Source organism: Cladosporium halotolerans, assembly GCF_011745625.1.
Source record: "Cladosporium halotolerans strain TM138-S3 chromosome Unknown Sca26, whole genome shotgun sequence".
Taxonomy (NCBI): domain Eukaryota; kingdom Fungi; phylum Ascomycota; class Dothideomycetes; order Cladosporiales; family Cladosporiaceae; genus Cladosporium; species Cladosporium halotolerans.
Window position 1 is genome coordinate 254,852 of NW_027191477.1, and position 21,277 is coordinate 276,128.

Sequence of the window (21,277 nt, forward strand, 5' to 3'; positions counted from 1 at the left end):
GTATCGCCCCCTCACTCGCTCTCCTCAGCCCCCTCGTCCGCCTCCTCCTTAACCCTCGAAGTCATATACGCCGCCACCAGCGCCGCAAGCCCACCAAACCTCAACACCCACGCCACGCTATCATCGCCCAGACTCCCCCTCGGCTTCTGCAGCACCTTGAAAATGACCGAGCTAACGAGCGTAGCGATGACCTGCGGCGCCGCGATGGAAACATTGTGAATGCCCAGCACGACGCCGGCCTGGTCCGCGCCCTCGGAGGGGTCCTCGCCGCGCGCGAGCATCTCGCCCTCGCGCGTGGGCGGGGGCGCGACGAGGCCGCGGCGGATGTTGTCGCGCTTGGAGATCTCGCCGGCGATGAGGGCGAAGGGGGCCCAGTTGGTCATGGCCCAGGGGACGCCGATGGCGCCGACGAGGACGATGGCGGCGGTGGCGTCGCGGACGGCGAAGGTCAGCCAGCACAGCAGGGCGAAGAGGATGTGGGAGAGCAGCCAGGCGCGGCGGAGGGTGAGCCAGCCGATGTCCATTTTGGGGGCGCGCTGGCGCAGGCGGTTGCCGCCGGTGGAGATGAAGGAGGCGTTGCGGTTCGCGGGCGTGTAGGCGAAGTAGTTGTCCTTCGTGGTGCCGCCGGGGGTTTTGGCGCCGGGCGTCATAGGCCCGGGGGTTACGCGGCCGGGGGTCATGGGGCCTGGGGTCATGGCGCCGGTGGTTTGGGATTCGGGATCTTCGTAGGAGCTGGTGACGATGAAGGGGAGGATGATGCTGGAGGTGAAGGTGGTCAAGGCGAAAATGAGGAGGGCGAAGGTGCCGACGCGTGTGCCGGTCTGGTACACGAGGTCGATCTCGTGGTCAGTGAGGTTGGGATTCTCCGCGAGGATGGGACGGGCGTAGATTTCGCCGATGTAGGTGGTGATGTAGAAGAGGAACGGGAACCACCCAATCCAGGCAAAGAATTGTACCCAGCAGATAGCCTTGATCTGCGTAGGCAGCTTGCGCATGGAGTGGTAAAGACCCTTGAAGAAGGCGAATACACCAGTCTCCTGTTCTGGTGGCGGGCCATCCTTGCGCGGGTCTCGCTCAGGGCATGTGATGCAAGTGATTGAAAGTGTGATTATCATGGCGGCACCCGCGATGACACACAGAATCTTAAACTGTGTGTTTCCGAAGAACCATAGGTAGCGCGGTAAGTCGACGTAGCCGAAAAGGTATCCAACGATGTTGCCAACGCCAGTCATGCGAGACGCCCATGCATTGGCAGTGTCCTGCTGGTGAGTCGGGGCCTGGTCGACGATGAAAGCGCGGATGGCAGCCTGGATGACATTGATGCTGAAGTCAAGGACATAGATCATCAGCACGGCAAAGACGGTCGTCGTGATGTTGGTTCCACGGCTGTCCTTCGGAACACCGAAGAGCTCCAGAATACCTCCAATGAGCTCTCTGGCCCAAGCGAGTGCCAGGAGTGAAAGGATGGTAAGCGCCGCACCTCCAATCATGAAAGGCCGACGCTTGCCAAAGCGCGAACGGCAGCGGTCAGACTTAGTACCAACATAGGGCTGGACCAATGTTCCAGAAAGAGGACCTGCGATCCAGACAAAAGCCAAGAAGGACTTGCTAATTCCCAGGCCAAGCAAGTAAGGTGATCCGTTCGAAAGCTCGACCGACCAGCCGATTTGGAGACTGCATGCTGTGTTAGCTATGTCCCGGTTCGTGGCCGCCCGCATGGACTATGCCGCAATCTTCCAACTTACCCTCCAATCGCCAGCGTCAACAGTATCATGTACCATGTGCTTTTGGACTCCTGCCAGTCATCTTCGTCACCGAAGTAGTCGTCAGGCTCATCCTGGTCCGTGCCATGGCCCAATGGGTCTCCATGCTGCTCTCTCTGGCTAGCCAGCAGCGCAGTATGTTCGTCCGCACTCCTCTTTTTGAGCACGCCCTTGGGTGGCTCCTTGATCGCCCGGTGAGCAGGGGAGTTCTGGCGGTCAGGCTGCTGGATGTTAAGCGAGGGTCTGTCGTGGGAGGTGTTCCTTGAGTGCGATGCCGACTTGCTGTCGACGGGCGGAGTGGACCCCATGGCGCCGGAGAGATCTGGCGAAGAGAAAGGAGCTCGACTGGCAGAGGGAAGAGACGAGGACGAGAAAGTATTTCCAGGGAAGAGGCAAACAAGCACGGGCGGGCGAGGTGAAGAGGCTAGGCGTATCGAGGACGGGTGGGCGGCAGAGCCCGCAGCGACGATCAAGCGATGTCAGAAGGATCTGGGTGGCAGACACGCCAGAGCGGCGCCAGCGCGTCTACACTGCAGTAACGGTACCGCCCAAGGGCAGCGAGGGCAGCAGTCGATGGCGTCAAGGATGCAGCAAGCGCGCGCTGGCTGAGGCCTGTGCGGGTGGCGAACAGCGTCTGGCGGCGGCGTGAGACAGGCGTCGGCGCCGCAGTATGACGGAGTGACGGTGCGTTGGGGGCGCGGTGAGATATAACACCAGCCGGCGTTGCAGTAGCAGATACACGGTGCGACAGGCGCATATGCAAGATGTGCCTAAGATGTGCCTTAGGGATGCTGGCAGCCAACACTTTTGCTGCCCTGCCGCCAGCCGCGCCCTCATCTGTGCTGCTGGATCTGGCGATGCCAATCGGACGCCCGGGCCCACCTGCTCCGTCACCACTACGCGCAGTGTGGAGGCGTCCCGTGCCGCCCGCGATGGCGCCTCCTGCCGCGGCTGCCTGAGCTTGTCTTCAACCCGTAGGGCAGACCAAGGCAGCCTCGCCCACGCTGGCTGGACGGGGCAGCACCACAGTCCAGACACCAGCCCACCAGCCCACCCATCCACCACAGCGACGCCGCAGTCAGTGTCTCCCGGCCTCATACACTTCTCCCACCTCAGCCGCAACGTCCTCGGCCTGCGACAGCTTGTGCGCCTCCTCCCCGCCAGCTGGTAGTACCCGACACCTGGCATCGGTGCCTACCACCAGCCTGCCACACCCTGAATCACCTCGCCGAGCCGACCGCGTAGCCGACGGAGCATGCAGGTGCGATAACACTTTCATAACCTGCCAGCATGGCTCTCGGAACTATACAGAGCGCCGCTTTCGAATTGCTCCGTCGCGATGCCTCCGACCCCGACGATACCGAAGACCCCGACGCAAGCCAGAAAGAGGTCTTCTCCTCTTGGGCGCTGCTCATCCTGATCGTCCTCCTCATAGTCGCCTTCTTCACCAGTTATGTCCTGCAGAGTAAAAAGATCCAGGCGGTGCACGAGACGGTTGTGTCTATCTTTGCTGGAATGGTGGTTGGCTTGATACTGCGCTTGACGGTGGTCACTAGCGTGTTGGATGCTGTTAGTTTTGACTACCAGTTCTTCTTCAACTTGCTGCTGCCGCCTATCATCCTGGCCAGTGGATATGAATTACACCAGGTGGGTCTATTAGAAAGAGCAGGGCAAGGAACCATGACTGACTTATTGAAAGGCCAACTTCTTCCGCAACATCGGAACCATCTTGACCTTCGCTTTCGCTGGAACGTTTATATCTGCTTTGGTCCTTGGCGCAATTCTCTGGCTATGGACACGCATTCCGCTGGAAGGTCTGGACATCAGTTTTGTCGAAGCTATGAGCGTTGGCGCAACTTTGAGTGCTACGGACCCTGTGACGATCCTCGCCATCTTCACCACTTACAAGGTCGATCCGAAGCTCTACACCATCATCTTTGGTGAATCCATTCTGAACGATGCTATCGCCATTGTCTTGTTTGAGACAGCGCAGAAATACAGACCTGGTGCTGATGCTGGAAAGCTCACGATCCTGAGCTTGTTCGAATCAATCGGCGTCTTCATGCTCGTTTTCTTTGGCAGTCTTGCCATTGGCATTGTCATCGGCGTTGCTACCAGTCTGCTGCTCAAGCTCACCCACGTGAGGAGAGATCCCAAGATCGAAAGCTGCCTCATCTTCTTAATTGCATACGCAAGTTATTTCTTCGCCAACGCTATTCACATGAGCGGTAAGCTGGTATTGTCTGAATCTAATCGGCGTAGATCATCGTACTAATCAATATCACAGGCATTGTATCTCTGCTGTTTTGCGGCATTTGCTTGAAGCACTACGCCTACCACAACATGTCAAGGCGCACCCAACTGACGACGAAATTCGTCTTCTCGCTCATGTCTCAACTCTCGGAGAACTTTATCTTCATCTACCTTGGATTGTCGCTCTTCACCTCCACAGGTCTGGAGTACAAGCCGCTGTTCATCCTCGTCACGATAGTAGGAATCTGCGTGGCGCGCTGGTGTGCCGTCTTCCCACTCGCCGGACTCGTAAACTGGTTCATCCGCTACCGCGCACGGCGCCGGGGCCAAGAAGCCGCTGAAGAGATCCCCATCAACTGGAAGATCATGATCTTCTGGGCCGGCCTGCGCGGCGCCGTCGGCGTCGCCCTCGCCGAAGGCCTAGGCGGCTCCTCCAACGGCTACGCCCTGCGCGCCACCGTGCTCGTCGTCGTCGTCCTGACCGTCATCATCTTCGGCGGCACGACCAGCCGCATGCTCGAGATCCTCAAGATCCGCACCGGCGTCGTCGAGGAGATCGACTCCGACGATGAATTCGACATCGAGCCCGTCCCCAACAGCACGGGCGCCTACTCACGCAAGAACGGCCGCGCTTTCGGGCACACGCCCAAACCCTCCACGTCCGGCATGAACGGCGCCTACACCCTCGACTACGTCGACAGCAGCACCCGCAACCGCTCCGACTCCCGCGCAGCAACGACCTACAGCTCCGGCAACGCGACCGGCAGCCCGCCCTTCCCCCCCGAATTCTCCCGCCGCGCCAGCTCGCGCGGCCGCAACAACGCCCACAGCGCCGCGGAGCAAGGCCTGCTCACGCGCCCCGAAGACGACGACTCCGCGCTCCCCTCCGACACCGACGAAGCGGACGACGACCTCGACCTCCCGCCCTCCGCGCGCAGCCGGCCCGCGGAAGCCGACACCAACAACCCGTACCCCGTCGCGGGCTCGCGCGCGAGCAGCTCCGCGGACCAGCAGGCGCAGGCGCACGCGCACATGACGGCGCGCGGGGCGTTCAACTCGATTCTGAACGCGACGAGCGAGGACGCGGGGAACCTGTTCAATAGGCTGGACGAGGGGTTTTTGAAGCCGCATTTGCTGCTCGATCCGGGCAATGGGTCGGGGAGGCATCAGGGCGGTGGTGGTGGGGGAGGAGGTGGGGAGAGGTAGGTGGAGGGGTTGGGTTTGGTTTGGGGTGGTTTTGTCTAGATATATAAGCGCTTTTTTATGATGTTTTCTTTTAGACGTTCGCGATGCATGGATGTGTTGGTGTATCATAGCTGGTTTTCGAGCGTGGCTGGTTCTTGGAATGAGTTCACTCAGATACGCTTCTCTTCTTGGAAGATCACATTGTGTCGTGTTACTCGCCCAGCCGCGGCGCATTTGCCTCTTACAGCGCCCTTCGTGCGGCGCGGCTTGACAGCAGCCTCGCTTAAGCACGCTCGCTCGCTTGCATGCATGCGTGCAGACATGCAGAGCAGCGTTGAAGCCCCGTGAACGTGAAGGCTCCAAACAGATCCGACAGAGCTGATGTGTAGAGTACACGCAGAAGCTCCGTCAGTGGCGGCCTAGGCACGACCTGATCAAGTCCTCCAAGGCCTCAGAGAGACCTCCAGATAAGCTTCGACATAAGCATCTCATCTGCATACATCGCATCGCATCGCATCGCATCGTGCGTTGGTGAGATCCGACCAGGGCGGGGTCAGGTCCGCCCCGCCCACCAGCGCCGCAACAGGCAAGGAACCGACGGTACCGAACGCCCTCTTTCTCCACTTCGGATGGTATGCAAGCTAGACACGACTGTAAATGTAGGGTATAGCCGTGCAGTCAAGTACATATACACACAGTAGACTCTCCACCCACGCCTTTAGCCCAGCGAGTCGCAAGTCGACAGCTCACTTCTCTCACTTCCCGCCCTCGCATGGCATCGCAGCACAGCGCAGGCGTCGAACCTGGCATCCCACATCCCTACTGTACTGCACATCTCTTAATAGCCTAGCCTGCACCTCGCCGCCCTGCGCCTCCAGCCCCGTCGCACAACCACCCGGCAGCGCGTAGGCGCCTCGTACGACGCACAAACCACAGGCTTCCCGAGCGACCGGAACCAAACAGCATGCTAAGCGACGACGCCGCAGAAGCGGTCGTTGAGGCGCCGCGGCCGGCGGAGGAGGGGTTGTTTGGGGACTTTGAGGTGGATGTACGTGCTCTTGTCGTGTCGTGTTCTCTGTCTGTCTCGACTTGGGTTGAGTTGAGATGCGGTGGTGTTGAATGGCGCAAATGGCTGATTCTGACTTTGAGGAGCAGGAAGGCGATGGGGACGGCGAGAGGGATAGTTCTTATGGAGGCGAGGTTGAGTCGTGAGTTTCTCTTCTCTTTTTCGTTTGCTACCCCGGGTGCGAGGAAGCGAAAGTTGAAGCAAGTGATGCCTGAGCTCACATTCAAGGCTACAGAATCACGACTTCGATCTCAGACTCAGCAATAGACTACAAATTCGAGCACGGCCGCCGCTACCACGCCTTCCAAGACGGAAAATACCACTTGCCCAACGACGACGAAGAGATCGTGCGCTTAGGTCCGTCCTTCCCTCCACCCATCACCCATATCCCAAATCCGGCAAAGCGAGCTAACCCCTCTCGCAAGAACTCCAACACCTCATCTGGCGCCAATGCCTCTCCAACCGCCTGCACCTCTGCCCCACGCCCAACCCCCTCCGCACCGTCCTCGACATCGGCTGCGGCACCGGCGCCTGGGCCATCGACTTCGCCGAAGTGCACCCCGCCACGCGCGTGATCGGCGTCGACCTCTCGCCCATCCAGCCGACCGCCGTGCCGCCGAACGTCGAGTTCCTCGTCGACGACATCACCGCGCCCTGGATCTTCGACCAGCCCTTCGACTACATCCACTCGCGCGCGATAACGATCGGGGTGCGGGACTGGGGCGCGCTGGTGGCGGAGGTCTGGCGCAATCTGGCGCCCGGCGGCTGGGTCGAGTTCCAGGAGTACCATGCGCCGTTTGTGAGCGATGATGGGACGATAGCGCGGTGCGCGGCGTTCGAGCGGTGGAATGGGCTGCTGCTGGAAGCGGCGGGGAAGGCGGGCGTGCGGCTCGATGCGATCGTGGGGGTGCCGGGCGTGTTGGCGGAGCGGGGATTTGTGAATGTGGGGAGGGCGGCGACGAAGTGGCCGGTGGGGCCGTGGGCGAAGGGACAGAGGGAAAAGAGGTTGGGTGAGATGGTGTTGGATGTGAGTGGATTGCTGGCTTCTGAGGCTAGAGGTACTTGAGTGGTGAGCTGACTTTTGGGTGGTAGGACGTTGCTGGAGGGCTGGAGGGCTTCAGCATGAGGATGTTCACCAAAGTGCTTGGATGGAGTCGCGAAGAGGTAATGGAGCTGCTAGAGCAGGTGTCTCTCGACATGCGCAGTGGGAAGATGCACGCATACTTGCCGATGTAAGTCCTCGTTATACTTCAAGTCGAGGACACGGCTGACCCGAGCATGTAGCGACTTTCTGTGGGCCCAGAAGCCGCTGGATGCCACTGAAGAGTAACCGGCGGGAGAGCGCAGGTTTGCGCTGGCGCCTGAATAATTTCACGATGTAACGAGAAATGATGGGATACCCAGCAAGGCGTCACTCATGATAGACCAACGGCTCGTTTCACCTTTTTCAGAGTAGCGGCTCCGCTCTTGGTAGCCTTCTCAGCTCCCTCAGCAGCAGCAGCTTCCATGATTGCGCGGTTTTCGACGATCTCAGAGTATCGCTCACGGATCGGCCTCACCTGCATGTCTACAGCCTCTGCGGTCTTTTCTTTCAAAGCTCGCAGACTGACGCCTTCCAAGTCCTTTGCGAGCGCTTCCTGACTTTCATAGCCGTCTTCTGCGCTCGAGTGATAGAGCAAGTCAATCAAGTTGCTGACTCCCGGCCTCATCTCCGGGTCGTAAGAGATGCCGTCTAATGAGTCGGTCACTGCGCCCTTCAGCTTACTCTTGATGATGTCTTCGCTGTCCGTGAGCAGGATCCTGCTCTTCGGATTCGGGTGACTCTTCGACATCTTCGCCGTCGGATCAGTGAGAGACATGACCCTCCTCGCGGGGCTAATCAGCGTCTCCGGTGCAACAAGCACCTCCTTGCCCTGCCCAAAAACGTGATTGAAGCCGTTGGCGACCTCCCTCGCGAACTCCAAATGCTGCGCCTGATCGTGCCCGACCGGAACATGTGTAGTCTTGTGCACCAGAATGTCCGCCGCCTGCAGCACCGGGTAGGAGAACAGGCCCAGCTTCAATTTCTCGCTGCCGTCCTTCTCGTTCGACGTCTTGTCTTTCCACTGCGTCATGCGCCCGAGGTAGCCGGTGCTCGCCTGGCAGCTGAGGATCCACATGAGCTCGGCGTGGGCGGGCACGTCGCTTTGGTGGAAGATCGTGCTGCGCTTCGGGTCCAGCCCAATGGCCAAGAGCATCGCGAGCGACTCCTTCTTCCATTGCCGCAGCTGGTTGGGATCTTGTCGGATGGTGATCGCATGGAGGTCAACGAGCGAGTAAATGAGTGTCGTGTCGTCTGCCGCCTCGTCTTGGAGTCGCGTCCATTGGCGCAGCGCTCCCAGGTAGTTGCCGAGGTGTGGGACGCCGGTAGGCTGGATTCCGGAGAAGATGACCTTCGGACGAGCTGTCGTTGCAGTGCTCGAGGCGCATTTCTGCTGTAATGCAATATTCACAGGCTGCAGTACACGCCTTGCGGCGCGACTGCGAGGCAGCATTAGGGCGTGGTTTCGTAAATGATTGAATGCTCGAGGAGGTATTTGGAACCTGCAATGCTCGGCGCATGTGAAGCACCGGGAGTCTACACCGCCCGCCGCACGTGCAGGCTGCAGGCCGGGCCAGCCTAGGGTGCCTGGCTCCCTGGGTAGCCTGATGGGCACAGCTGGGCTGCTCTCTATCTGGCCGCAAGTCGCTCGAACTGCCCGTGCTGAGGCGCATGCGGGAGGTCGCGCTAGTGTGAGCTTATGTGAACTTCATCTGTGGCTGTAGGCAAAGCTGTTGTGAGAGCAACAGCGGAGAGGGCTGCATCTCCACCAACAATGGTCGCATGAATATATTTGATAGTGGAGATTGTTGGTCTGATTCCGGGCATGCACCTTGTATAAGGGACAGGGCAATAAATGCTGTCGTTATGTTGTGGTAGAGGTGGAGCGCTGGTGTCGACCGTCGGAAGTCAGTCTTGGCGGCTTCGCGGACTTTGGGATTCTGGCTTTCGCAGGCCGGCGTCCCGTCCAGCCCTCAGCACTTGGTTCCACCATTCACAACTGCCGCAGTGCAGCAAGTCAGCAAAAGCTACCACAATCAAAAGATCCAGATCAATCCAATGATGCTCTTTTGCCGTGCACAGGCACAATCCTGATCAAGCGGGCGCGCAGGGTCTCGCTCTACGCCAGGCGACCCTCCGTTCCCGTGATGCAGGGCACAGTGCCATCAGCCGCAAATCATAGACGGCGATGATTACAGAGCTGCGGATGTATTGAGAAGACAGTAAGAGAGTCCGGTTCCTTACGCAAGCCAATGGTCCAATGCATCCAGAAAGGAGGGAGAGGACCGCATGACGGTAGTCAGAGGACCACAGTCGCCGGCTCGCACAGGTAGGCGAAGTAAGGCTCTCGAATGAGCGTGGATGGAGCGTGTGCGAGTATGCTGATCTAGTAGGCCTCGCCGATCTTCGGTACCTCTGCATTCGAGACCAGCTGTTGGACGAACGATTATGGAGCCTTGTCCGTAAGAAATTCACGCCGAACACAAGGATCCAGCGGTATTTGTACGCAGAGACGATCTGGGCTGATAACTCTCACGTCTCGTTTCCTTCGAGTCATATCAGGATTCGAAACGCTCATTTCGCTTGGAGTGAACCTACAAACGAGGCAATTCATTGCAAACAACGACCGCCGTGGCTCGCGAGTGGGTTTTGCTGGAGCGTCTCAATCTGTGTACCAACGGCTTCTGTTGCATGTCTATTGCCAACTGGAGGGAGTCTACGGTCCGTCCGGGAGTCGATTCTGAATCGGTTGTTCTGTTTCTGTGCTTGCAGGTCCTTGACTCCGGCTGCAAACAAGGGCGCCTCAGGATACATGATGGTGCCGTCAGGAAAATGCATGAGTCTCGCTTAGGCAGCCTCGCTTCATGATACCCTCCGAAGCAATGCTTCTCACACGCCGATTCTCAACCTTGCGCTGGCCAAGCGATCGGTCTCGCCAAATTCACTATGAGCCTGGTTTCCCTCTGATCTTGAAGTCGAACAGGTAGAGTACAGCTCTGACCTCAACACAGCGCGTTCGCCCTTGACTCTACTACAGCCGGCTTGGCTCCGCACAGCGGTAAGGACTGCAGTCTTCTCAAGGTTCATTACGGCGCCATAGCTTCGACTTTTCAAGACCGCAGTGTCGCCTTGCTGCAGTTGCTTTTGCAGGAGGTCTCTCTGCAGATCTCTTCATCAAGCTCGTCAAAGCCAAAGTCACCGGCTTCCAGAATGTCTTGTTATTCTGTCGCCGTCCCCGACGCCCATTACTGATGTGTGCCAACGGCCATCTCTTGGATTATAATGTGTTGCCGATGCGTCAGTTGTTGAGACTTCAAAGCAACGTGAACTCGACAAATGTGGTGATCCGTTCCTTTGCCGAAGATGCCCTACTGGTCCAAAGAATCTTTGCAACATTGAGGGCTTAATCATGCTGGCCCCGGGATGAAAGCTGAAACTCAAGCTTCAAAGTGACTGCTTTTCGGAAGGTGTTGTGCTGTGGCGTCGTTCCCTGTTGCTCGATCTTTGCATCTATGCAGACCCCTCACACAGCACCTTATCTCCCCTTGGAAGATACGGTCGGAAGAATTGCTTAGGCAAAGGTGCCCAGCAAATGGCGGTGCAGTTGTTGACATCGTCCTTCCTGTGCTGATATTCTGTCGTCCTACCATGACAGTAACCTATTGCGGCAAAGATCCAGCGCCTTTTGAGGAGAGTTCAATGTCATTCAGAGCGAGACAGCGCGTTCGTGCGCTCCATTGATCGCTGTATGTGCGCGGATTCGTCATTTCCACCATCGCGTCTTCCTGCAACCTTCACATACCCATTTGATAGGTATACGTGCGCGGATTGCTTTTACTGTGGTCGTATCTGCTTGCAACCTTCGCATGATCCAGTGGCCGGTGTATCCTCGCAGATTTACCGTTTCTGTCTGGTGGTAGCTGCCTGCAACCGTCGCATGCCCCAGTGGCCACGGAGTGGGTATTCACGCGCAGATTCGTAACACACCGCGAGCGGTTACTTCCAAGGCATATTCTGTTATCTTGGAGACTGCATTGCTTCCTTTACTTCAAGAATTGCTGATGGTTTCGCCGCCGGGTATTTGTGTATCCACGCCGTTGCCGCGGCGTCGCGATCATGGCTCTCCATTGCGGCGATCTAGCTATCGAAGATGTCGCATTTGCTGTTTCGGAAGATGTACTAACAACGATACCGAATCGCAGATATCGCAATTGGCTCCGGCGCGTGGGGAATCAGGCGTTGTCCGGATGCTTTTCATACGAGGCGGCCTGTCGCAGCGATTGCTCGCATCGCGACATACCCGTTTGCACTCTCATTGCAGATTACATTGTCCTATCGCCGGAAATGTCGGCTACATCGTCGTCGAAACGTGTCGCCTGGGCGTCTGAGCCTTGGATGTCAACATCACAGGACGCCCCCCCTTCCTGCTGGTGACCGATAAGAGCTGGTTTCAGGTCTTGAAGCGAAGAAGGCTAGGGCGGAGAGTTTTCAGGCGGTTTCCACAACATCTTCGGTGGCATCGAAGATTTTGTGGTTGAAGCAATTGTGTGGATCAATTCTATTCCGGTTTGTGCGTGTTGTGGATGCAGCAAGCAGCAAGCAGCAAGCAACAACAGAAGGAGCTCAAGCAGCGCAACGCCAAGACCTCAAACCATCTACCCTCTGTCAAGGATACAAGCCAAAGACTCTGGCCTAGTCCATTGTGTTGCTGTTGCGGTCAATGCGAACCCTCCGAAGATAGCGCTCACGGAGCGTTTTATCGTCTTTGCCCTACCGCCCGTCGCTCAATCGAGGGAAACGCAGACGCCTAGCCACGGTACCGCTATGTACAAATGGTTTGCCCACCAACGGACCAAATGCCCATGAAGAAAGAAGGTAGACAGGGGGCTCGCGGTACATCTCCTCTCGTTGGCCCCATCATATCAACAAGGTACTACCTGATACGCCATGGCCAAGAAACCCCTTGCGAGCCAGTCTAAGCACCCATCACTGTGACCTCAGTTACCTCACTTGCTCTAGTGCGGTCTTGGCGATGTGGGCCGTATTTTTAACGCCGCTTCACGGCAACCAAGTGAACACGCACACAAACACCACCGCCGTGCAGAAACAACAACAATATCGCCCCTTTTCATCATTCCTCGATCAGCAACGATGGCAGAACGCTACGAAGCAGGATGGGTCATTTATAAGCATCTGGACGAAGTTCCCGGCGAGAACCCAACGCAAGGCGAGTTAACTCTCTCCGGGCTGCTGGAAATCAACTTGGCCGAATCCGACATCAGGCTGTGCGCTACCAAATGGCTCGACCGCAATGGTGACGCTGCAGTCAAGAAAGCCAAGCGCATCTATCTCATTCTGGAGCCCGCCGACATGCTGGTACTATTTGATTGCCCGGTTACGGTTCTCTTGATCTCACTCGATGGTCCTTATGGCCACGGACGCCTCAGCCAGCCGTATCATCGTGCAATTACCCGCCAGGTCGAAGTCTCGTGCGGTACTGAGCCGGAAGGTGAGGAGCCACTTCGCGAAACCATCGACACGATGGCGCGCTCAATTCAGAAGATGCTCGATTCACGTCCTGGGGACGCCCAGCCTTATATCACCCTCAAGGAATTGAAGCAGCTGATCGCTGCCTTCCACGAAGACTACATGATCGGAGGTGCCGGTCTTGGTGGCGAGTGTTGGTCAACCGACAAGGTTGATCTGGACGTGGTGGCTGACTTCTGGAACATGGTGGAGTCAGAGCTTCACTCCAACGAATTCGCCGCGGCCAATAGCGGTATGGCTCCTGGTAGCAGCACTGCTAGGCTCTCGGCCTTGTTCCTTGCTCTGCTGTTTGCTTGGGTTGCTTGGATTGCTCTGCCGTCTTGGACTTAAAGCGATATCCACAGCACGCGACTGACGGTCTTTCACTGGGCGATCAGTACGTTGTCGCAATCTTGCGGAGGATAGCAGCACTAAGGCAACGGAATGGTACAGCAACTTCTGTGTGGAGGAATCGACAAATGGCATCGAAAGGGAGGTCTGAACTGGGACGATCCAAGCAGCAAGTGAATAGCGGTCTCTCACTCTCTCTTTGGAGCATCAGCCCTGTATAGCTATACCGCAGGGGACAGCAGCACCAAGGCGATAATCGGCACAACAGCATCACACAGAGCCTTCGCCGTGGTCAGACTGCAAAACTACCCATCAACGGCACAGCGGACACCAGTGGGCTTCATTTTGGGCAAACCGGCATAGCGGCATCACAAAGCATCCCGAAATTTGCATATTCAATGGCACGATTGGAGTTTCTCACTTAGATAGAATGGCACAGCAGGCCGAATTAATGAGAGCAATGATTCATTCCATGCATTGACGCAGTCTATGGCGGCGAACATCTTCAACCAAGAAGATCCGCAGTGAAACCAAGCAATTGATTTCTAGCTTGCCCAGAGGCCATTATTACAACAGTCTATTGATAGACATACGAAACCTTTCCTACAAACCTCCTTTCCCCCTTCGAATCAGACAACACCACCACAGCCCCAAAGCGCCCACCCCAACCCAACACTAACAATCAAATGCCAGCCGACCGCCCAGGCCATAGCGTACAGATACTTCGGCGAGAAAACCGTCCAGATAAACAAGTGCGTCCGCAGCAGAGTGCAAGCCGCCATGACAGCGACCAAGCTCCCGGCGCTGAAAACCGTCGTGGCCGTTATGTGAATCATCCACGGAGAGCTGCCCTCTTCGCCATCTCCCCCGGCCTCAGGAGCAGAACCCGCAGCGTCGGTGCGCAGCTTCGCGCGCTCCTGCGCAACCCACGCTCTGCTCCCAACTTTCGACTGCGCAGGACTCTCAGGTCTGGGCAGCAGCAGCGTCACAGCCGCGGAGCACCACCACACCGCCCCTGCCCAGTTGCCAGCGAAAAGCAGGATTCCGACGGCGACGATGTTGTAGTCCGCCACGCCGTTGTAGGCGTTGCTGAGGTCGATGCTGGAGATGGAGTTGGAGCCGCCGAAGGCGAAGTAGGTCGTTTGGCTGAGGAGGAGGGAGGTGAGGGCGATTGGGAGAGCTTGACTGTGGCTTTTACTGTTGGGATTGGGAGTCGGAGGGAGCAGCAGGCGGGCGAAACAGCTGCGTTGGAGCTCTAGGAGGAAGAACAGCGGAACGTTGGGGGCGCGCGTTTGTGTGACCAGGAAGAGAGTCAGGAGGGGGTGGAGTCGGTCGGCGAGAGTTATTTTTGCTTCTGCGTAGAATAGTCAGCAACATGGTCAAATTTGTTTGGTTGGGAGATCAAACACTCACCTTTCGCGCTTGTCTTCTCATTCTTCCAAGTGCTCCCAACGACCACAATCCCCGTAGCAAGCACAAGCATAACAAACACCACTCTCGCCTGCGCCACCAAATCCAGCCCAGCCGTGAACGCCCTCACCCTCTCGCCCAAACCCAGCACCAACTCTGGTGCATCCGCCTGCGTGAAATTCAGCTTGAACACCACCGCCGGCAGCACCATGACAAACGCCGTGCTAACCGCCGCTTCAGCCGCAAGAACGCCCTTGAAAGACGACCTAGTCAGCTGCGCCCCGACGAGAAGATACGTGCCCAGCACAGCGAGCCACATCAAGATATGATGGTCAGGAAAGAAGGCATGCGCGACGTCCGGCGCGCCAGCGTGTTTCTGCCCCGTTTGGTTCCAGCGGAGCATGAGGCGGTGGGAAGCCAGGAGCGGGATGACGAGCAAGGCTCTTGGGACCGAGAGACCATTCGGCAAGGAGAGTCGACTGCCGCCTTGCTGCAGCGAGCGGACGGCTAAGAGAGCGAGCCAGGCGGGCGTCGTCCAGTACCAGAAATGCTGCTCTTCTTCGACGTAAGAGCTGGCAAACATCATGACACCATAGAGGCCAGTCACGGCCGTCAGCGCACATCCAGCAAGAGTCGGCGGCCACAGCACAGGAAACGCCAGAACAGCCAGCAGCAGACTCCCACCCGCAATGGCAATCCCAGCCCCCATCCTGGGCACATCGTACGAGCTCGCCGTACTGCTCAGCGCGTCCTGGGCCTTATAAAGAAACGCCAACAACGCCTCCGCCTCGCCCTCCAACCCCTTCAGCCCCACCGCCCTAGCCCACAAACACGCCATCTCCTCCTCCTCGCCGTCAGCAACGCCCTCACAACCACCCTTCCTGACTCTCTCCTCAAACCCCTCCACCAACCCCCTCCACCTCTCCGCCCCCAACCCCGCCTCCACAACCCCCCTCACCTGCCTCGCATTCCTCCTCAACAACCTCCCCCACCCCTCCGCCCCAAGCAACCCCTCACAAACCTCCCCGAGCACAACGCCCAAACTATTCCTCGGAACCGGGAACCCCAACAACCCCGCCAGCGTCGGGACAACATCGCTCTGCTGCACCTTCCTGTAAAACTCGAACTCGGTCCCCTCCCTCGGCTCCGCCGGCGCCTCTCTGGGCGAAGCGAACTTCGGACTGGCGAACACCAGCGCGGGCTCCGTCTCGCCGGGCCCGGAGCCGCCGTGGTTGCCGCCGGCGTTCATGCCGTGGTCGCCGACCAGGACGATCAGCGTGTCGCGCAAGTGCGCCTGGGCCTCGACGGCTTCGTAGAGCAGCCTGAAAACGGCGTCCATCTCGCGCTGCTTGGGCAGCATGGCGGGGCCGGCGGGGCCGGTTTTGTGGCCGATGTGGTCGAGGCCGAGGTAGTGGGTGATGAGGGCGGTCCACTCCGGTTTGGTGGAGGATGGGGGGAGGAGCTCGGAGGGCAGGTGGCGGGTGACGTTTGTGTCGACTTGGGTGAAGTCCTGAAGAAGAGAGAAGAAGGGTACTTAGCTTTTGTTTTTCTACGAGGGCTGGAGGCCGGCGGCCGAGAGTTGCTCGCCGGCCTCAGCAACAGGATAGGGAGAGGGGGAGTGTGCGCCATGGGCGTGCAGCGTGGCAAGATCACCTACCGAAACGAAAAAGCTACTCGTGCCCTCCGCTCTGCCAAAGAACTCCCCCGGGAACAGTTTGAGCCACGTATCGTCTCCGTAGAACACCAACCCCCCATCTGTCCCCCCTTGTGTCTCCCCCTCTTCCCCTCCCAATCCCAATCCCAATCCCAACCCCTTCCTCCTCAACTGCGCCAACCAACTATCCACACCTCCCAACTCACCCCCCGCCCCTCCCTCCCCATCCCCCTCCGCAAAATTCAGAATCAGGTCCAAAAACCCCGGCACGCCGCCCGTAGTGAGCGCCTTGACGCGGGGCATCGTGACGGTGGGCGGCGTAGCGTGGGCCGTGAAAGGGATCGCCGAGCCCTCTCTGATCAAACTGCGTGACGCCCTCGTCAGCCTCGCACCGGAGTAGCAAGAATTGATGTACAATTACCTCTGAACAAACCCCATCCTCCCACCCTTTCCAAAGACGAAATCGCTCCGCAGGGCGTCGACGACCATGAAGACGAGCTTGTCGAAGGGCGCGTCTTCACCCATCTTTACCCCTGCACCCACGCCTACGCCTGCACCCGCAGCATCCGCCCAATCCTCCTCATCCCACCCCGCCAACCCCGGCAGCACAGGCTTATAGGGAAAGAACCCCGTCGCGAAGACGAGGAGGGCGAGCGGGAGGAGGAGGTTGGCGAGGGCGAGGGCGGCGGTTGTGCGGCGGCGGCGGGGAGCCATTGGGGCTACTGGAGATCTGGCCGGGTGGGAAGGGCGAGAGTGAGATAGAAAGAGAGGAGATTAGGGCCAGTGAGGCATTGTTTTCTCTTTTTTTGGCGGGAAAGAAAGAGTGTGTGCGAGGTGCTGGTGTTGGTGTGGTGGAATGGTCGTTTGTTTTAGGGTAGGTGGGAGGAAGGTATAGTATCAAGGTGTCGGCGATCGGGGAGCTGTGACGCCCGCGACGCGACGCCGAGCGTGCAAGTCCGCCAGCGCCAACGCCAACGCCGACCACTAACGGCAACACGTGCAAGCTGGCCGTTATGCCACAACACTCTTTAACCGCATTGGATTTGCACAAGTACAGATTGATCATCATCTCAAAAGTCATTTGTGGAAAGTGAATACACACTCAAGACGTTGTGGAAACCTTGTCATTTGCAGCTATGGAAAGAAAACACGTAAAACCCGATCCTGCCATTACCAAACGCCACCACTCAATCCGAAGTATTAGTAGCCAGTAGAGGCCATTGAAGCGAAGTCAAAGAAAGAAAAGCCATTTCGCATCGCAACAGAAAGAAGCAAGCCTATCGCGATGCTCTGTGAGAGCTATTATCGGCGCGCCGAAGCTGCTGCCGCGATAGACTGATGAACGCAAGAGCCAGAACAGAAGAGTCGTGTTATCCAGAGATTTTCGCAGCCTGTGAGTCGGCTGTTACTCGTCGAGCCTGGTGTTGAAAGCATGCTGGGTATGATGTTGTCGTCGGCGAGGATTGTTTCGGTGGCTCGCCTGCCACCGAAACTCCGAAAGCATTGTTGAGAAAGTTGAAGACCAAAAACGGCGGAAGATAAAGACTGCAACGAAGTCGGTTGCACCAAGGTCGGTTGCATCAAGGTCGACTGCACGGTCGACTGCACCAAGATCGACTGCAAGAAGGTCGATAACTCCAAGGTCGACCGCAACCAGTCACGTGCCGAGAGAGAGGGGAGATCATCTTACAGCCTCCAGACTGTCTTCAAGCGTCGAAGATAGACGGGCTATGCGGCATGAACTCGTACGGGAATCTGTTGGCCGCGCGGAAGTTGATGATCGGCTGGTTCTTGACGTGGTCCAGAAGGGGCACGAACTCATCCGCCTTCTGAGGGTAGGTGTTGTTGGGATCGTGCACCGGAGCAATCAGAGCTGGCATCACCATACCACGCTTGCCGATCTTCCCGTCCGTCTGGGTACGCAGCATGGAGGCTTCTGACTTGGCTTCGAACGGCGAGTAAATGAAGTAGCGGCTGCGGAGCTCGAACGCCGAAGGCAGACGCGGCTCGGGCAAAGGTCCAGCGTGTCCAGTGTACGGCTGGAATGCCGGGATCGGGTCGTTAGGGAAGCCACCCAAGCTACGTGGCTGCGATTGGCCGTAGCCGGGAAGGCCCGGCACATTGTTGTACTGGTAGTTCGAGCCGTAATTGCCAGAACCCATCTGGTTCTCCTCACGCCTCTGCGCGGGAGTACCACGGTCAAACTTCGAGTGGGCAGTGGCACGGTTCTTGGCGTAGGTTGTATCGCGGTGGCGGCGAGCGTAAAGACCGACGATCTGAGCGTTCTCTGTGGAACGGTTCTTCTTAGCCTGGTTGTCGACCCCAGGCCAAGAGCGCTGCTGACCAATCATGTCCGGAGTGGGGGCAGTGTCATTGGACCAGTAGAGCTGGGGGCGGCAGCCAGGAGCCTCGTCGAGAATTGAGGAGTTGCGGAACTTGGCGACCAAACACTCGTATCCTTGGACATTGGCGTACGACACCGCGCAAGGCTTCTGGTGCCTGCGTAGGATGTTACGCGGCAGCAGCCTGCCGAGCCAGCGCTGAACAAACTTCAACAGCGCGGTCGTGGTGATGAAATTGACGAAGGCGTAGCCGACGGCCTGGTTCAGGCGAAAGTCGATGCGATTGTAGGCGAAGTCGAACTCGCCAGGGACGATGTCCATGAGCATCTTGTACAGGGTGTCGATGGTGAACTCCGGAGGGACGTTGCGGATCATCAGGGTGGTACGACAATCGAGGCCATTCTCGATCCTCTCGTACGACACGTCTTGCGGCCTGTAGCCGTCTGGAGCGGTCATGCCGTCGATGATCGCGGGCGGGAGTTGAGCCACGGGATCGAAGCCCTGGTAGAAGCTGCTCCCGTTGTGGTAGTAGACGAAGGGGTCACACACGACACGGCGATGGGCAGCAGGGTGCGGGTGCTGAGGCTGAGATGGCGCGCTCGCACGGTCCAGAATCTTATAGCCTTGGACGGTAGAAGTCTTGCCGTTCAGGCCCTCGCGGACGGCAGTACGTCCAGTCGGGCTGTACTTGAGATTGTCCTGGCGACGGTGAGTCGACGAGTTGCTGGGGGCCGGCGAGTCCATGGGGTCGGCGGCGTTGTTGCTGTCCGGAGTGACCGGGGTGACCGGGGTGGTAGCCCTGGTGGAGACGGAATCCGGATCCATGCTCACGATCTCGATGTCCAAATGCTGCGGTGAGTTAGCTTCGTGTCGACGATCAGGGATGGAGTGGAGTGTTGGACTCACCGGGTGACGGCCATAGTTCAGCTCAAGACCGGAGTCAGTGTTCAGCTTGGCGTCGATGGCATCGTTGATGCTGTCGTATTCAATCATGATCTCGTAGCCTGGCTGGCTCGTGGGGCCCACGACGTCGAAGCTGACGACCTTCCCGAACTTAGCAGCGACGGTCCTGCTCATCTCGGCTACGGCGTTCTGGCCGAAGCGATTGCGCAAGCTCGCCTTCTTGATGACGGCCGTTAGCTTGACGACGGCACAGAAGGTCGTCACATGATCCGGGATGTCGGGCACCTCGGCGAGAAACTCGGCCGCTGACAAGTAGGCGGCGTCAAGCTCACGCTTGAGGAAGCGATGCATGTCCTTGGACATCTGAAGGGAGTCGCAGAAGATGTATGCGTCGTAAGTGCTGGTCGTGGGGTCCGGACACTTGATCTGGAGGTGTCCAAGCTTGGTCACGGATTCGTGGAAGCGAGGCTGGAGTTGGGGTTAGCTGAGATTCAAGTCTGTTTGGATGGTACGACTTACCATGTTCTTGAGGCCCGCTAGAAACTGCTCAGAGTCGAAGTGCTCGGCACGAATGCGGCGGATCACCAAAAACCTCGTCGGCTTGGGTGGCGGGGGAGAAGCAGGCGTGGCAGCCTGCTTGCCCTTGCCGCTGTGAGCCTTGTGAGCCTTGGGGTCCGGGGTTGACACGATGACCGGGCGAGAGCTGCAGTTACGAGACCCCTTGGGCGCATTGGATGGGGGGGAGTTGCCGTTGGACTTGTCAGACTTGCCGCCATTGGGGGCGGCACCACCAGGGCTCTGTTCAGCCGTGGGTGGGGCATCGTAGGGAGAGTCCGGGTCATGGGCTGGGATGAAGACCGGGGCCGAGCCGGCAAGGCGAGTGAGTGACGGCGGCGAAGAGGCAGAGACGAAGGGATCGTCAGGGTGAGCCAGGTTGCCAGACTCAGTCGCCGGACCATTCCAGTTCGGTGCGCCTTGGAAGCGGATACTGGAGAGTTGTCAGTGACTGCGGTGGGACAGAATGCAAGACGGTCTGGGGATACTTACCGGCCGGACGAGGCAGAGTCGCGCGACGGGAGGATGACTTCGCGGGGCACGCGACGAGGGTTCGGAAGGGGCTTGTGGGATGGAGACGCCGGGACGTTGGGCACCCTGCCGTTGGAGTTGGTGCTGCGGAGGTGTCAGTCAGTGGCGAACATCAAGGCAGGGAGGGGGGCAAGCGACATACCGGCCAGCGTTGACGTGGTGAGGGGCACGCAAGGCGGCATCGACGTCCAGCTGGATGCCGTGGGTGGAAAGCGGGGGAGTGGAGGGCGTGGCAGACTCGCCGCCCTGAGCGGGCGGGGCCTGAGGGGCGGAGGTCTCGCTGGGGGGAGTGGCCAGGGTCTGGTGGTCCTGGATGGCTGGAGCTGGCGGGGCAGGGCCGGCGGGCGGGGGCGCCTGGGCCGTCTTCTTGCCGTGGCCGGGGGCCATGGCGGGTGCGGTGGGTGATGGTAGGAGGTCGCCTGGTGCGATGTGGGGTGGGAGAAGGGCGATTGCGCCGCGTCCAACGGGCGACGACCAACGCGGAGGGGCAGGGGTGCTGCCGGACAGCCCAAGAGGAGGAGCAGCGCGCCAACGGCTGTGCTATGCAGATGTTGTTATGCTGGCCGATAGCAGTTTGAGGGATGTCGGTGGAGGGGAGAGGGAAAATTTGCGACGAGGACGGCGAAGAAATAGAGGCAGCGGCGGTCATGTGCGCCT

At 58.6% G+C, this 21,277-nt stretch overlaps 6 protein-coding genes across 6 annotated transcripts; 2 read left to right on the forward strand and 4 right to left on the reverse strand.

The window, feature by feature from the left end:
* Positions 1-11: 11 nt before the first annotated feature.
* On the reverse strand, positions 12-2,533 carry WHR41_06360 (uncharacterized protein; the record flags this gene model as incomplete). The annotated part of the gene is made up of 2 exons (XM_069374965.1): positions 1,746-2,533; positions 12-1,674 (listed from the first exon to the last, which is right to left on the reverse strand). The coding sequence occupies exons 1-2, from the start codon at positions 2,069-2,071 to the stop codon at positions 12-14; spliced, it is 1,989 nt and encodes a 662-aa protein (XP_069227536.1). The 5' UTR covers positions 2,072-2,533.
* A 228-nt stretch (positions 2,534-2,761) lies between these two features.
* On the forward strand, positions 2,762-5,222 carry WHR41_06361 (uncharacterized protein; the record flags this gene model as incomplete). Its single annotated transcript, XM_069374966.1, has 3 exons — positions 2,762-3,410; positions 3,463-3,991; positions 4,051-5,222. Exons 1-3 carry the CDS (start codon positions 3,054-3,056, stop codon positions 5,220-5,222), a joined length of 2,058 nt encoding a protein of 685 aa, XP_069227535.1. The 5' UTR covers positions 2,762-3,053.
* A 943-nt stretch (positions 5,223-6,165) lies between these two features.
* WHR41_06362 (uncharacterized protein) lies at positions 6,166-7,858 on the forward strand (the record flags this gene model as incomplete). The annotated part of the gene is made up of 6 exons (XM_069374967.1): positions 6,166-6,249; positions 6,357-6,409; positions 6,503-6,624; positions 6,693-7,294; positions 7,360-7,499; positions 7,552-7,858. 6 exons carry the CDS (start codon positions 6,166-6,168, stop codon positions 7,595-7,597), a joined length of 1,047 nt encoding a protein of 348 aa, XP_069227538.1. The 3' UTR covers positions 7,598-7,858.
* WHR41_06363 (uncharacterized protein) lies at positions 7,683-8,801 on the reverse strand (the record flags this gene model as incomplete). Its single annotated transcript, XM_069374968.1, has 1 exon — positions 7,683-8,801. One exon carries the CDS (start codon positions 8,799-8,801, stop codon positions 7,683-7,685), a length of 1,119 nt encoding a protein of 372 aa, XP_069227537.1.
* Positions 8,802-13,691: 4,890 nt separating this feature from the next.
* On the reverse strand, positions 13,692-17,142 carry WHR41_06364 (uncharacterized protein). The gene is made up of 4 exons (XM_069374969.1): positions 16,711-17,142; positions 16,293-16,653; positions 14,639-16,145; positions 13,692-14,579 (listed from the first exon to the last, which is right to left on the reverse strand). Exons 1-4 carry the CDS (start codon positions 17,001-17,003, stop codon positions 13,855-13,857), a joined length of 2,886 nt encoding a protein of 961 aa, XP_069227540.1. The 5' UTR covers positions 17,004-17,142; the 3' UTR covers positions 13,692-13,854.
* An 853-nt stretch (positions 17,143-17,995) lies between these two features.
* Positions 17,996-21,007, reverse strand: WHR41_06365 (uncharacterized protein; the record flags this gene model as incomplete). The annotated part of the gene is made up of 5 exons (XM_069374970.1): positions 17,996-19,480; positions 19,538-20,002; positions 20,054-20,522; positions 20,582-20,704; positions 20,763-21,007. 5 exons carry the CDS (start codon positions 21,005-21,007, stop codon positions 17,996-17,998), a joined length of 2,787 nt encoding a protein of 928 aa, XP_069227539.1.
* Between the last annotated feature and the right edge of the window lie 270 nt (positions 21,008-21,277).